The sequence below is a fragment of the Salmo salar genome, chromosome 05, assembly GCF_965601325.2.
Source record: "Salmo salar chromosome 05, fSalSal1, whole genome shotgun sequence".
NCBI lineage: Eukaryota > Metazoa > Chordata > Actinopteri > Salmoniformes > Salmonidae > Salmo > Salmo salar.
The window spans coordinates 59470383-59482849 of record NC_138295.1 but is presented as its reverse complement, the minus strand read 5'-3'; the positions used below and the strand labels follow the sequence as shown (position 1 = coordinate 59482849).

The window sequence follows — 12467 nt, the reverse complement described above, 5'->3', positions numbered from 1 at the left end:
TTCATTCAGATAACATGGATTTCTCTCAATGACTGAGCAGCCGTGGTGAAAGTCAATTTCAAAATGTAACACATAACATCAAAGGCCAACTTCATTAATGCAGATAATCACATCCAATTTTGAGGAGGTTAATAAGAGAGAGCGAAAACAATATATTTTCCTTCTATTAGCACAGAATGTACTCTTTGAATGAACGTTATTGCAAGAGACCCAATAGGACCAGGAGCATGCACTTCAATGCCATTAAAGATTTAAAAGGATTGTTTCTCTCATTATATTACATAATCAAGTCCCTTTGCTGACTTTGCTCTATCAAATCAAACTTTATTTGTCACACGCGCCGAATACAACAAGTGTAGACCTTACAATGAAATGCTTACTTACAAGCCCTTAACCAACAGTGCAGTTCAAGAAGACTTAAGAAAATATTTACCAAATAAACTAAAGTAAAAAATAATAAGTAACACAATAAAATAACAACAATGAGGCTATATACAGGGGGTACCGGTACCGAGTAAGTGTGCGGGGGTAGAGGTTAGTTGAGGTAATTTGTACATGTAGGTAGGGATGAAGTGACTATGCATAGATAATAAACAGCGAGTAGCAGCAGTGTACAAAACAAGTGGAGAGGGCGGGGTCAATGTAAATTGTCCGGTGGCCATTTGATGAATTGTTCAGCAGTCTTATGGTTTGGGGTAGAAGCTGTTGAGGAGCATTTTGGCCCTAGACTTGGTGCCTCGGTACCGCTTGCCGTGTGGTAGCAGAGAAAACAGTCTATGACTTGGGTGACTGGAGTCTCTGATATTTTTATGGGCCTTCCTCTGACACCGCCTATTATATGGGTCCTGGATGGCAGGAAGCTTGGCCCCAGTGATGTACTGGGCTGTACGCACTACCCTCTGTAGCGCTTACGGTCAGATGCCGAGCAGTTGCCATACCAGGCAGTGATGCAACCGGTCAGGATGCTCTCGATAGTGCAGCTGTATACATTTTTGAGGATCTGGGGACCCATGCCAAATTTTTTCAGTCTCCTGAGGGGGAAAAGGTGTTGTCGTGCCCTCTTCACGACTGTCTTGGTGTGTTTGGAACATGATAGTTTGTTGGTGATGTGGACACCAAGGAACTTGAAACTCTCGACCCGCTCCACTACAGCCCCGTCGATATTAATGGGGGCCTGTTCGGCCCGCCTTTTCCTGTAGTCCACGATCAGCTCCTTTGTCTTGCTCACATTGAGGGAGAGGTTGTTGTCCTGTCACCACACTGCCAGTTCTCTGACCCGCTCCCTCATTGTCGTGATCATGCCTACCACTGTTGTTTCATCAGCAAACTTAATGATGGTGTCGTGGTTGGCCACGCAGTCGTGGGTGAACAGGGAGTACAGGAGGGGACTAAGTGCACACCCCTGAGGGGCCCCAGTGTTGAGGATCAGCGTGGCAGACGTGTTGTTGCCTACCCTTACCACCTGGGGGCGGCCCGTCAGGAAGTCCAGGATCTAGTTTCAGAGGGAGGTGTTTAGTCCCAGGGTCCTTAGCTTAGTGATGACCTTTGTGGGCACTATGGTGTTGAATGCTGAGCTGTAGTCAATGAACAGCATTCTCACATAGGTGTTCCTTTTGTCCAGGTGGGAAAGGGCAGTGTGGAGTGCGATTGAGATTGCGTCATCTGTGGATCTGTTGGGGCGGTATGCGAATTGGAGTGGGTCTAGGGCATCTGGGAGGATGCTGTTGATGTGGGCCATGACCAGCCTTTCAAAGCACTTCATGGCTACCAATGTGAGTGCTGCAGGGCGGTAATCATTTAGGCAGGTTACCATCGCTTCCTTGGGCACAGGGACTATGGTGGCCTGCTTGAAACAGCCTGAGTTTCACTTGGTTAACGTCTGATATGGTAAACAGGGGTTTTGTGGTAGGTCAGACCTGCTCTTTGAGCTGTTCGAAATGACAAGTTAACACAAATGTAATTTACCCTGCAAGTAAATACAGAAACATGCAACAGTACAGAGACAACCCCAGCTACACAGTTTCAATAACTTCCCTTTATGGCTGAATGGCTCAGAAACGTGACATCTAACATTTTGCAGCAGTACACAACATACTAGAGGTCGACCGATTAATCGGAATGGCCGAATAATTAGGGCCGATTTCAAGTTTTCATAACAATCGGTAATCGGTATTTTTGGCCACCAATTTGCCGATTATTATATATATTTTTTGTTTGTTATTTACATATTTTTTTATTTTTTTATTTTTTACATCTTTATTTAACTAGGCAAGTCAGATTAAGAACACATTCTTATTTTCAATGACGGCCTAGGAACGGGGGTTAACTGCCTTGTTCAGGGGGGATTCGGGGATTCGTTTTTGCAACCTTCTGGTTACTAGTCCAACGCTCTAACCACCTGCCTTACATTGCACTCCACGAGGAGCCTGCATGGCAGGCTGACGACCTGTTACGCGAGGGCAGCAAGAAGCCAAGGTAAGTTGCTAGCTAGCATTAAACTTATCTTATAAAAAACGATCAATCTTAACATAATCACTAGTTAACCACACATGGTTGATGATATTACTAGTTTATCTAACGTGTCCTGCGTTGCATATAATCGATGGGGTGCCTGTTCATTTCTCATCGAATCACAGCCTACTTCGACAAACAGGTGATGATTTAACAAGGGCATTTGCGAAAAAAGCACTGTCGTTGCACCAATGTACCTAACCATAAACATCAATGCCTTTCTTTAAAATCAATACACAAATATATATTTTTAAACCTGCATATTTAGTTAATATTGCCTGCTAACATGAAATTGTGTCACTGCTCTTGCGTTCATTGCCTGGCTCATTGCGAACTAATTTGCCAGAATTGTACGTAATTATGACATACCATTGAAGGTTGTGCAATGTAACAGGAATATTTAGACTTACGGATGCCACCCATTAGATAAAATACGGACCGTTTCCATATTTCACTGAAAGAAAAAAACGTTTTGTTTTCGAGATGATAGTTTCCGGATTTTACCATATTAATGACCTAAGGCTTGTATTTCTGTGTGTTTATTATATTATAATTAAGTCTATGATTTGATAGAGCAGTCTGACTGAGCGGTGGTAGTCACCAGCAGGCTCGTAAGCATTCATTCAAACAGCACTTTTGTGCGTTTTGCCAGCAGCTCTTCGCAATGCATTGCGCTGTTTATGACTTCAAGCTTGTCAACTCCCAACATTAGGCTGGTGTAACCGATGTGAAATGGCTAGCTAGTTAGCGGGTGCGCGCTAATAGCGTTTCAAACGTCACTCACTCTGAGACTTGGAGTAGTTGTTCCCCTTCCTCTACATGGGTAAAGCTGCTTCAAGGGTGGCTGTTGTCGATGTGTTCCTGGTTCGAGCCCAGGTAGGAGCGAGGAGAGGGACGGAAGCTATACTGTTACACTGGCAATACTAAAGTGCCTATAAGAACATCCAATAGTCAAAGGTATATGAAATACAAATGGTATAGAGAGAAATAGTCCTATAATTCCTATAATAACTACAACCTAAAACTTCTTACCTGGGAATATTGAAGACTCATGTTAAAAGGAACCACCAGCTTTCATATGTTCCCATGTTCTGAGCAAGGCACTTAAACGTTAGCTTTCTTACATGGCACATATTGCACTTTTACTTTCTTCTCCAACACTTTGTTTTTGCATTATTTAAACCAAATTGAACATGTTTCATTATTTGAGGCTAAATTGATTTTATTGATGTATTATATTAAGTTAAAATAAGTGTTCATTCAGTATTGTTGTAATTGTCATTATTACAAAAAAAAAAAAAAAAAAAATTGGCATCGGCTTTTTTTGGTCCTCCAATAATCGGTATCGGCGTTGAAAAATCATAATCAATCGACCTCTACAACGTACAACCACTTTTTACTCTATAGTGCTTATAGTTTCCATTATGCATGCTACTGCAATTGCAACCATTTAACATAGTATAAATACAGTACCTCCACCATAATGCAGCAACTGCTATTCAAGACAGATTCCTTATACTCCACTATTGGCACTACCACCCCACACTGTCTGTCTCCCTATTCATTTTTTTCCCTTCATTTTTTTTTTTTTTTACCCATTTCTTCCCCCCAATTGGTAGTTACGATCTTGTCTCATCACTGCTACTCCCCAGCGGGCTCGGGACAGGCGAAGGTCAAGACATGCATCCTTTGAAACATGACCCGCCAAGCCACGCTTCTTGAACCCCAGGCTGTAGTGGCGCCTCAGCGCTGCAATACAGTGCCTTAGATTGCTGCGCCACTCGAGAGGCCTTTGTCTCCCTATTGTAACTACTGTACCTTATATGTACCTTAAATATGTCCAGGGTACATAGGGTGTTTCAACACCATGGACAGAGGGCCCAACATGGGCTAAAATCCACCAAAGATGAGAGCTGTTTCAGTAACCTTGGACAGCTCCGCACAGAGCAAAGATTTTGGGTTGGTCTGTGTGGCTGCATGCAGAACTTCTGTGGATAGGGTTTATGTTGAAGTTCTAATTACAATAGATATTTGCATAAAACATTTACAGCACACTGCAATTATCTACCAAGATGAATGCCTTAATTACATGTTGATTGCTCCAACTTTAACCATTTCCGTGCTTTCAAGGTGCAATACAAGGAAGTGGATGGGGAAGTAGACTAATTGTGTCTGAGTAACTTTCAGTATCCAATCCAAAGAGCGTACTGAAGTATCGTATGTGTCCCTAATCATAGATGCAGAGCCAAATGTCTTCATCAGAGATGGTCATTACATCAGGACCCAGCTGGGATTGTTGTCAAGTGTCTTCATTTATCAAAACGATGATAAATGAAAATTCACGTTTGAAGTATAGATACAGTACATAAACACATTGGATGCATACCAAGATGGATACAAATTCAAGCTTGTTTTTTTATAACACAAGAGTAATCTATGACTTTTACTGTATGTGTTCCTTGAATGAAGCACTTAAGTGAGTAGAGGACAACATCGGAAGGTCTATTTGACCTCATCCCCCATAGAGCATTGTTTGCTATCTCGATCGGACAGTTCAGCCTGTCATTTTGATTCCATGCCTTTGTGTCCTTTTTTTCTTTTTTGAAGTCTTGTCAAAATTGGATTTTCAAAGATTTTTTTATACCGGTCAAACGTTTTAGAACACCTACTCATTCAAGGGTTTTTCTTTATTTTGTACTACTTTCTACATTGTAGAATAATAGTGAAGACATCAAAACGATGAAATAACACATATGGAATCATGTAGTAACCAAAAAAGTGTTAAACAAATCTAAATATATTTTACATTTGAGATTCTTCAAATAGCCACCCTTTGCCTTGATGACAGCTTTGCACACTCTTGGCATTCTCTCAACCAGCTTCATTAGTTAGTCACCTGGAATGCATTTCAATTTGGTAAAAGACCAGTCCCTATTATGGGAAGAACAGCTCAAATAAGGAAAGAGAAATGACAGCCCATCATTATTTTAAGACATGAATGTCAGTCAATGCTGAAAATTTCAATGACATCTTCAAGTGAAGTCACAAAAAACATCAAACACTATGATAAAACTGGCTCTTACGAGCCTCAGAAATTGCAGCCCAAATAAATGCTTCACAGAGTTCAAGTAACAGACACATCTCAACATCAACTGTTCAGAGGAGACTGTGTGAATCAGACCTTCATGGTCGAATTGCTGCAAAGAAACCACTACTAAAGGATACCAATAATAAGAAGAGACTTGCTTGGGCCAAGAAACACATTAGACCGGTGGAAATGTGTCCTTTGGTCTGGAGTCCAAATTTGAGATTTTTGGTTCCAACCGCCGTGTCTTTGTGAGACGCTGTATGGGTGAACGGATGATCTCCGCATGTGTATTTCCCACCGTAAAGCATGGAGGAGGAGGTGTTATGGTGTGGAGGTGCTTTGCTGGGTTCACAGTCTATGATTTATTTAGAATTCAAGGCACACTTAACCAGCATGGCTATCACAGCATTCTGCAGCGATATACCATCCCATCTGGTTTGGGCTTAGTGGGACTATCATTTGTTTTTCAACAGGACTATGACCCAACACGCCTCCAGGCTGTGTAAAGGCTATTTGACAAAGAAGTAGAGTGATGGAGTGCTGCATCAGATGACCTGGTCTCCACAATCTCCCGACTTCAACCAAATTGATATGGTTTGGGACGAGTCGGACCGCAGTGTGAAGGAAAAGCAGCCAACAAGTGCTCATGCACTTGTTGCACAAAAATAATATTTTTGCAGGAATCTCCTTGCGAATGATTTTGCCGAAGATTGTATCTCCGCCGGCCTGGGCACCTGAGCTTTTGCTATCTATGCTATGTGGGAACTCCAAGTGAAGCTGGTTGAGAGAATGCCAAGAGTGTGCAAAGCTGTCATCAAGGCAAAAGGTGGCTATTTGAAGAATCTCAAATATAAAATATATTTTGATTTGTTAAACACTTATTTGGTTACTATATGATTCCATATGTGTTATTTCATAGTTCTGATGTTTTCACCATTATTCTACAATGTAGAAAATAGTAAAAATAGGTGGTGTTCTAAAACTTTTGACTGGTAGTGTAGATTATCCTTATCCCATCCAATCCACGTGTATGCAATCTACTCTCACTTTAGGATTATCCCAATGATGATCTCACTAAGTTATCTCAGTTCCAAGTTATGCAGTAGGTCACAGTCTTTCTGAAATGGGTCACTGTGTCGCAAGCATTTCCCTTGACACTGACTCCGTAAATTTGGAATTCTGATGACAGCATGGCAGGTTTCTGTTAATCAGCTCATTAATGGGATGCCTGGGGGGCCTTGGCCGCATGGGGGGCATCGATCCCATTCAGTATGGGCATCTCCTCAGTGTGGATGGGCTCTCACTGCAGATGGTTCTCAATGGAAGGCTGTTTGATAACATGCTATATCATAGAGATGCTTAGAGTGTGATGAGCATCACTCTTCTGGAGTCAGTAGGCTTGTGTAGCCTGTGGCGTTATAGGAGAGTATTGCTGTGTCAGACCTGAACAGGTTCATGTCAAATATGGAGTGAGTGGCCTATTGCAGTATCCCCACAAGACTGTTGTGGGGAGATTCGCCCTATGTGGACAATGGGAGTGTATCAATGCTGAGACATACATGAGGCAGAGAGGCAGAGTGAGAGAGGTGGAGTAAGGCAAAGAGGCAGGCAGAGACAATGAGTCAGAGAGGCAGTAAGAAAGACAATCACAAAATATCAGAAGTAGAAAGGCAGAGAAAGGTGAGAGCAGCCCATGAAAGGTAGAGTCAGAAACACAGAACTAGAATGAGTAGAACGGCCCTCCCATTCGAGTCAATGACGCCATAATGGGTGGACTGGCAGCCATTGCGAGGGTCCCCATAAGAGTAAAGCGGGAAGTAAAAGCAGGAAGTACAACATTACATTTGTGCTTTATGGTCAGAGGTTCCAAGCTATTGACTGTATTTCTATGGTCAGAAAGAATTCAGAGAGATAGAAGGGCCCATGGCCAACTTACCCATCTCTGGATGGTGCCTCCCCTCAACAGGAACGCTGACTGTCCTCCGCAGCAGCTTGTTCCTGTGCAACTCGGAGCGCCGCTCGCGCATCAACAAAGGGTGTACCTGCATATGCACAGAGAGACAAGGTCAGGTCAACACACACGCACAATGCATTAAGCTATATTTTCAGAAGACCATAATGGATAGTATCTTGAAATGTCTATCACTGAGCAGTAGCGGAGCGTGGGTAACATTTCTGGAGAAGCCAAGCCAGGAAAAAAAATCCTTATTACAACCTAGATATTGTGATAATTACCTAGCTTGCTCTATAACCTGTTAGTTCATATGCCTTGACACTGTGATTTATAGGCCTAAGGCTGAAACAATAAGAAGACACAGTGGCAGAATAAATTCAACCACAACTTTGTTTCATTAAAAAAACAGAGAGCAACATCTGTCCGGTGAAGTCCACAAAACATATTGCATGTAACAAACAGTTACATGACCTACAGCATGGTCAAGCAAGTTCATGTTTCTGACATTTTCGGACCACTAAACAACTATTGATTTAGAACCACGGAGAGTTACCTCAAGTTGCAAAGAAAACAGGAGCTGCCTCCATTATTCCAGCACCATTTTAACTTCTACATTTCAACAGAATCAAATCACCTATGCTAATGGTTAATTTAATACAGTGACAACTAAAAGATACCAAAAACAATTAAGTCCAGTCAACATAAGCTAAATATGATGTGGCTATCCATGGTACTGATTTGTGTGTGTGTGTGTGTGTGTGTGTGTGTGTGTGTGTGTGTGTGTGTGTGTGTGTGTGTGTGTGTGTGTGTGGTGTGTGTGTGTGTGTGTGTGTGTGTGTGTGTGTGTGTGTGTGTGTGCTACTTAAGTAGTTGTTGGGGTATCCCTACTTACTTTACTATTTATATTTTGGACTACTTTTACTTCACTATATTCCTAAAGAGAATTCTGTACTTTTTACTCCATAAATTTTCCCTGACACCCAAAAGTACTTGTTACATTTTGAATGCTTAGCAGGACAGGAAAAGGGTCCAATTCACACACTAATCAAGAGAACATCCCTGGTCATCCCTGCTGCATCTTATCTGGCAGACTCACTAAACACACATGCTTCATTTGTAAATTATGTCTGAGTATTGGAGTGTGCCATTGGCTCAAACGCATTAAGGAAAGAAATTCCACAAATTACTTTTTAACAAGGCACACCTGTTAATTGAAATGCATTCCAGGTGAATACCTCATGAAGCTGGTTGAGAGAATGTCAAGAGTGTGCAAAGCTGTCATCAAGGCAAAGGGTGGCTACTTTGAAGAATATCAAATATCAAATATATTTTGATTTGTTTAACACTTTTTTGGTTACTACATGATTCCATATGTGTTATTTCATAGTTTTAATGTCTTCACTATTATTCTACAACGTAGAAAATAGTCAAAATAAAGAAAAACCCTGTAATGAGTAGGTGTGTCCAAACTTTTGACTGGTACTGTATGTGTGTGAGGCTCGCTGGCTGGTCATATGACCACGTCAGCTGTAATATCATAGACATGTAGCAGGGCTTCCAGCACAATATGGATTACATAAAAGTTTAATACATACATACACCCACTGCAGGCAACAGCACCCACCCCCCAACATACATAACATGCAGTCTACTGCGCTAGACATATCTAGTGGATGCACAGCACAGAGCACAGCACTCCATAGAGTACTTTACCACGGTATACAATCCCCCATAGCTCAGTGAGCCGGAAGACATCTCCCAGCGTTGTCATTGGCAGGATTCATTTTGTTGACGTTTACCTCTTTTTTAAAAACGTAATCAGGGATACACACACCATAAATCAAGTGTGTATATGATTATGCTTGTATTATCCACTTAGTGCATACTAATGAGTATGTTGTGAGATACATCGCACGCTGAGGACAGATATATTGCAAGTTACGGAATGAGTTCCTCTATGAAAAATGCATTATAAGACACCCAATCTTTATGAGTCCAGCACCCGCATGCATAAAAGCTTGTTTCTTTATCGCCTGCCCTTTTATTGGAGCAATTATGCACGGAAAGACTTTGCTTTGCTGTTTATATATATTTTTATGATACACTGCGGGCACACTGTTTAAAATGCGTCAGACCTAATTTTAACATCTGTTTATAACGTTCACATTATTTCTGGTTATTTCTCGATGTAATCTAATTTACTTCAATATTGGACCATAACACTCTAGGAATATCCTTCTAACACAGATATACTCTCTATAACATGTTAATAATATGAGCCATCTGTCGCCAAGCCTTTTATACTGTCATAAGCGTAATAGTTGCTATATTTTTCGATAATTAACACATATATTCATTCACAAGACTTCAGAGACGTCCCTAAATGTTTGTATCCGCTCTTCTCTACCCCTGTTTCCTTGAGCCTGTGCTGCACCAAAGCTCCTTTCTGCATTCTACGAGCACTTTGCTAATTATCGATACACATAAAATAGTAATATAAAGAAATGTGATCAATATACAGCATTCTGTAAGTGCTAAATGCTATGATAATCTAAGTGTAGTATTACTTAACCAATCATTTTTATTCAGAAGGTTTTGCTCCGGACTTCCGTTGAGTCTAAGGCATGGAGTTGCCTCATTGAGAGTAGTGACTTTGACTAGGAATAAGAACCGAAAATGTTCACAGAGCAGCTGAGAGGCCGTTTAGATCACATTAAACTCTGACTCAAAACTGATCTTAAACACCCTACATAAATACTAGTCTGTCATGGCATGCTAAACACGGTCATTTCCACAATGATGTCCACTTGAACACAGTTAGCCCACTCCCCCCTCATCTCCACTGTGTCCCCGTTCAGACACAATTCATCACAACAAATGTATGGAAAAGACTTCCCCCCCCCCCCCACACACACACACGCACACACCCACTCTGACACACAGCACTTTCTGGTTGCGAGGGGGAACACCTCAGCGCTATTTATAGCTTGCGTGGCAGTGTTTGATTGGCAGAGGGGTGGGGGGGGGGCTGGTTAGGACAGTGGCGCTGCAGCTGGGGACTTGACACGGCCTTGGCACCGTCCCCGGTAGCCATGCTCATGAGTGGGCACACAAGGCAGGTTGGCACACAACACTGGCAGACTAGAAAGAGGGCACATAGGGCCGAACTGACAATCACACAGGGGCAGTGGTCTAGCATTGAAACCTGCAGGGAGCAAGAAAGCATGCTAATAAGGATTGCGTTGCTAATATGTAAACGACTATAATTGGAATGAGAATCTAATGCAGTATAGCAGTGTTTCCTAATTTCTGTCCTTGAGTTTCTGTCTCTGGGTATTCCGGTGTTTGTTGGGCGAGTCAACAATCCATTTCATTCAATTGAAAAGTAGATTGAATACTGGCATGCAGACCTAGGCTCCCTTGAGTGTTGTCAGAGATAAGCCCATTCATACGCGAGGTAATTCTAATAGCTAACAAGAAGGTCAATTGTATTAGGTTTCGGCATCAGGCAAACTGTAGTCAGAGGCAAGAGTAGGAGCAGAAGTGGCTAAGACGGAAATAGACAGATGACTGTGCTCAGGCACTGCAAGGAGGGGTGGATGGTGGGTGGTGGGTGAGTAGAGGGAGAATGAAAGCCATAGATCTGAGTGAGAGGGAGAGGAGAGGGAGCCTGGCATGGAGAGTTGAGCAATGCTGCAGGCTGCCTGGACCATATGTCACTACTGGCCCAGCTGTGATGGGTAGGCTGGGTGGGGGATATGGGTGGAGTGTGGTGTGTGTGTTGGTGTGTGAGCTGTGTGTCTGGGGAGAGGGGGTGGTAATGGAGTGGCAGGTGTGTAATCCATTACTTTGTAACGGAGTCGTGATCAAACAGCGGCTGAGTCCACTACCTCTGCCCCCGACACGCGCACACACAATCACACACACAGATGCATTCACGCACGCACGCACGCACGCTCGCACGCACACAAACACACACACACATCAGCCTCTGTGTCCCTGGAAGTATGACAAACAGTTAGGCTGGCCAACACCACTGTCTGTCCTCAAGTCTCTCAATAACGTCCTATCACTGACAGATGTTCCCTCCCTTCGCCTCAGGCATTGGACACAGCAACTGGCATGTGATAAAATCAAAGAGAAACGTTCAAACAGATTGATTTTAAGACCATTTTTGGCATCTTGGAATGAGAAAAGAGGGCATTTAGAGAGCATCCCTAAGTACTAAATCTGACCAAATTCCAATCCAAAGTTGATCTTCATTGTTTGTATGTAAAATTTGAGCATGCTGCAGAGCACTGGTGGAAGAGCTGTCCCACTACTCCCCTATGTGGACATTTCCCACAATACCTGCATTCAGTTGGAATGTTAGATAAACTCCATTTAAATGCACTTTACACATGCATAGCCAGGCAAATTAATCCAATTGCCTTGAGTGCCTTTGCCTTTGAAAGGGTTATAGTAGTAGGTGCCAGGCGCACCGGTTCGAGTGTGTCAAGAACTGCAAAGCTAGTGGGTGTTTCAGGCTCAATAGTTTTTTGTGTGTATCAAGAATGGTCTACCACCCAAAAGACATACAGCCATCTTCACACAACTTTGGGAAGCATTGGCATTAACACGGGCCAGCATCCATTTGGAACATTTTGACACTTTGTAAAGTCTATGCCCTGACGAATTGAGGCTGTTCTGAGGGCAAAAGGGGGTGCAACTCAATATTATGAAGGTGTTCCTAATGTTTTGTACACTCAGTGTATAACCCCTAATATGTATAAGGGGTGACCTTTTGAAAATGGCTTATTTCAGTTGCGCGTAATGGTTATTCAGATGCCAAAAGGCAGTAAAGCGCTTGTTAAATAACCTTAGGATTTGCCAGTGTACAGTGCATTGAGCCTTCTTATTGGTCAAATGAAGGCG

The 12467-nt window shown here is 42.4% G+C and overlaps 1 protein-coding gene across 3 annotated transcripts in view; it reads right to left on the bottom strand.

Annotated features, from left to right (window-relative positions):
- Positions 1-12467, bottom strand: part of LOC106605281 (ras/Rap GTPase-activating protein SynGAP-like) — a 111169-nt gene that overhangs the window by 72752 nt on the left and 25950 nt on the right. For all 3 annotated transcript variants that reach the window (XM_082975322.1, XM_082975320.1, XM_082975319.1), the window contains exon 3: positions 7536-7641. In XM_082975322.1, the coding sequence (XP_082831448.1) occupies positions 7536-7641 (106 nt within the window). The remainder of the gene's footprint in view (positions 1-7535; positions 7642-12467) is intronic.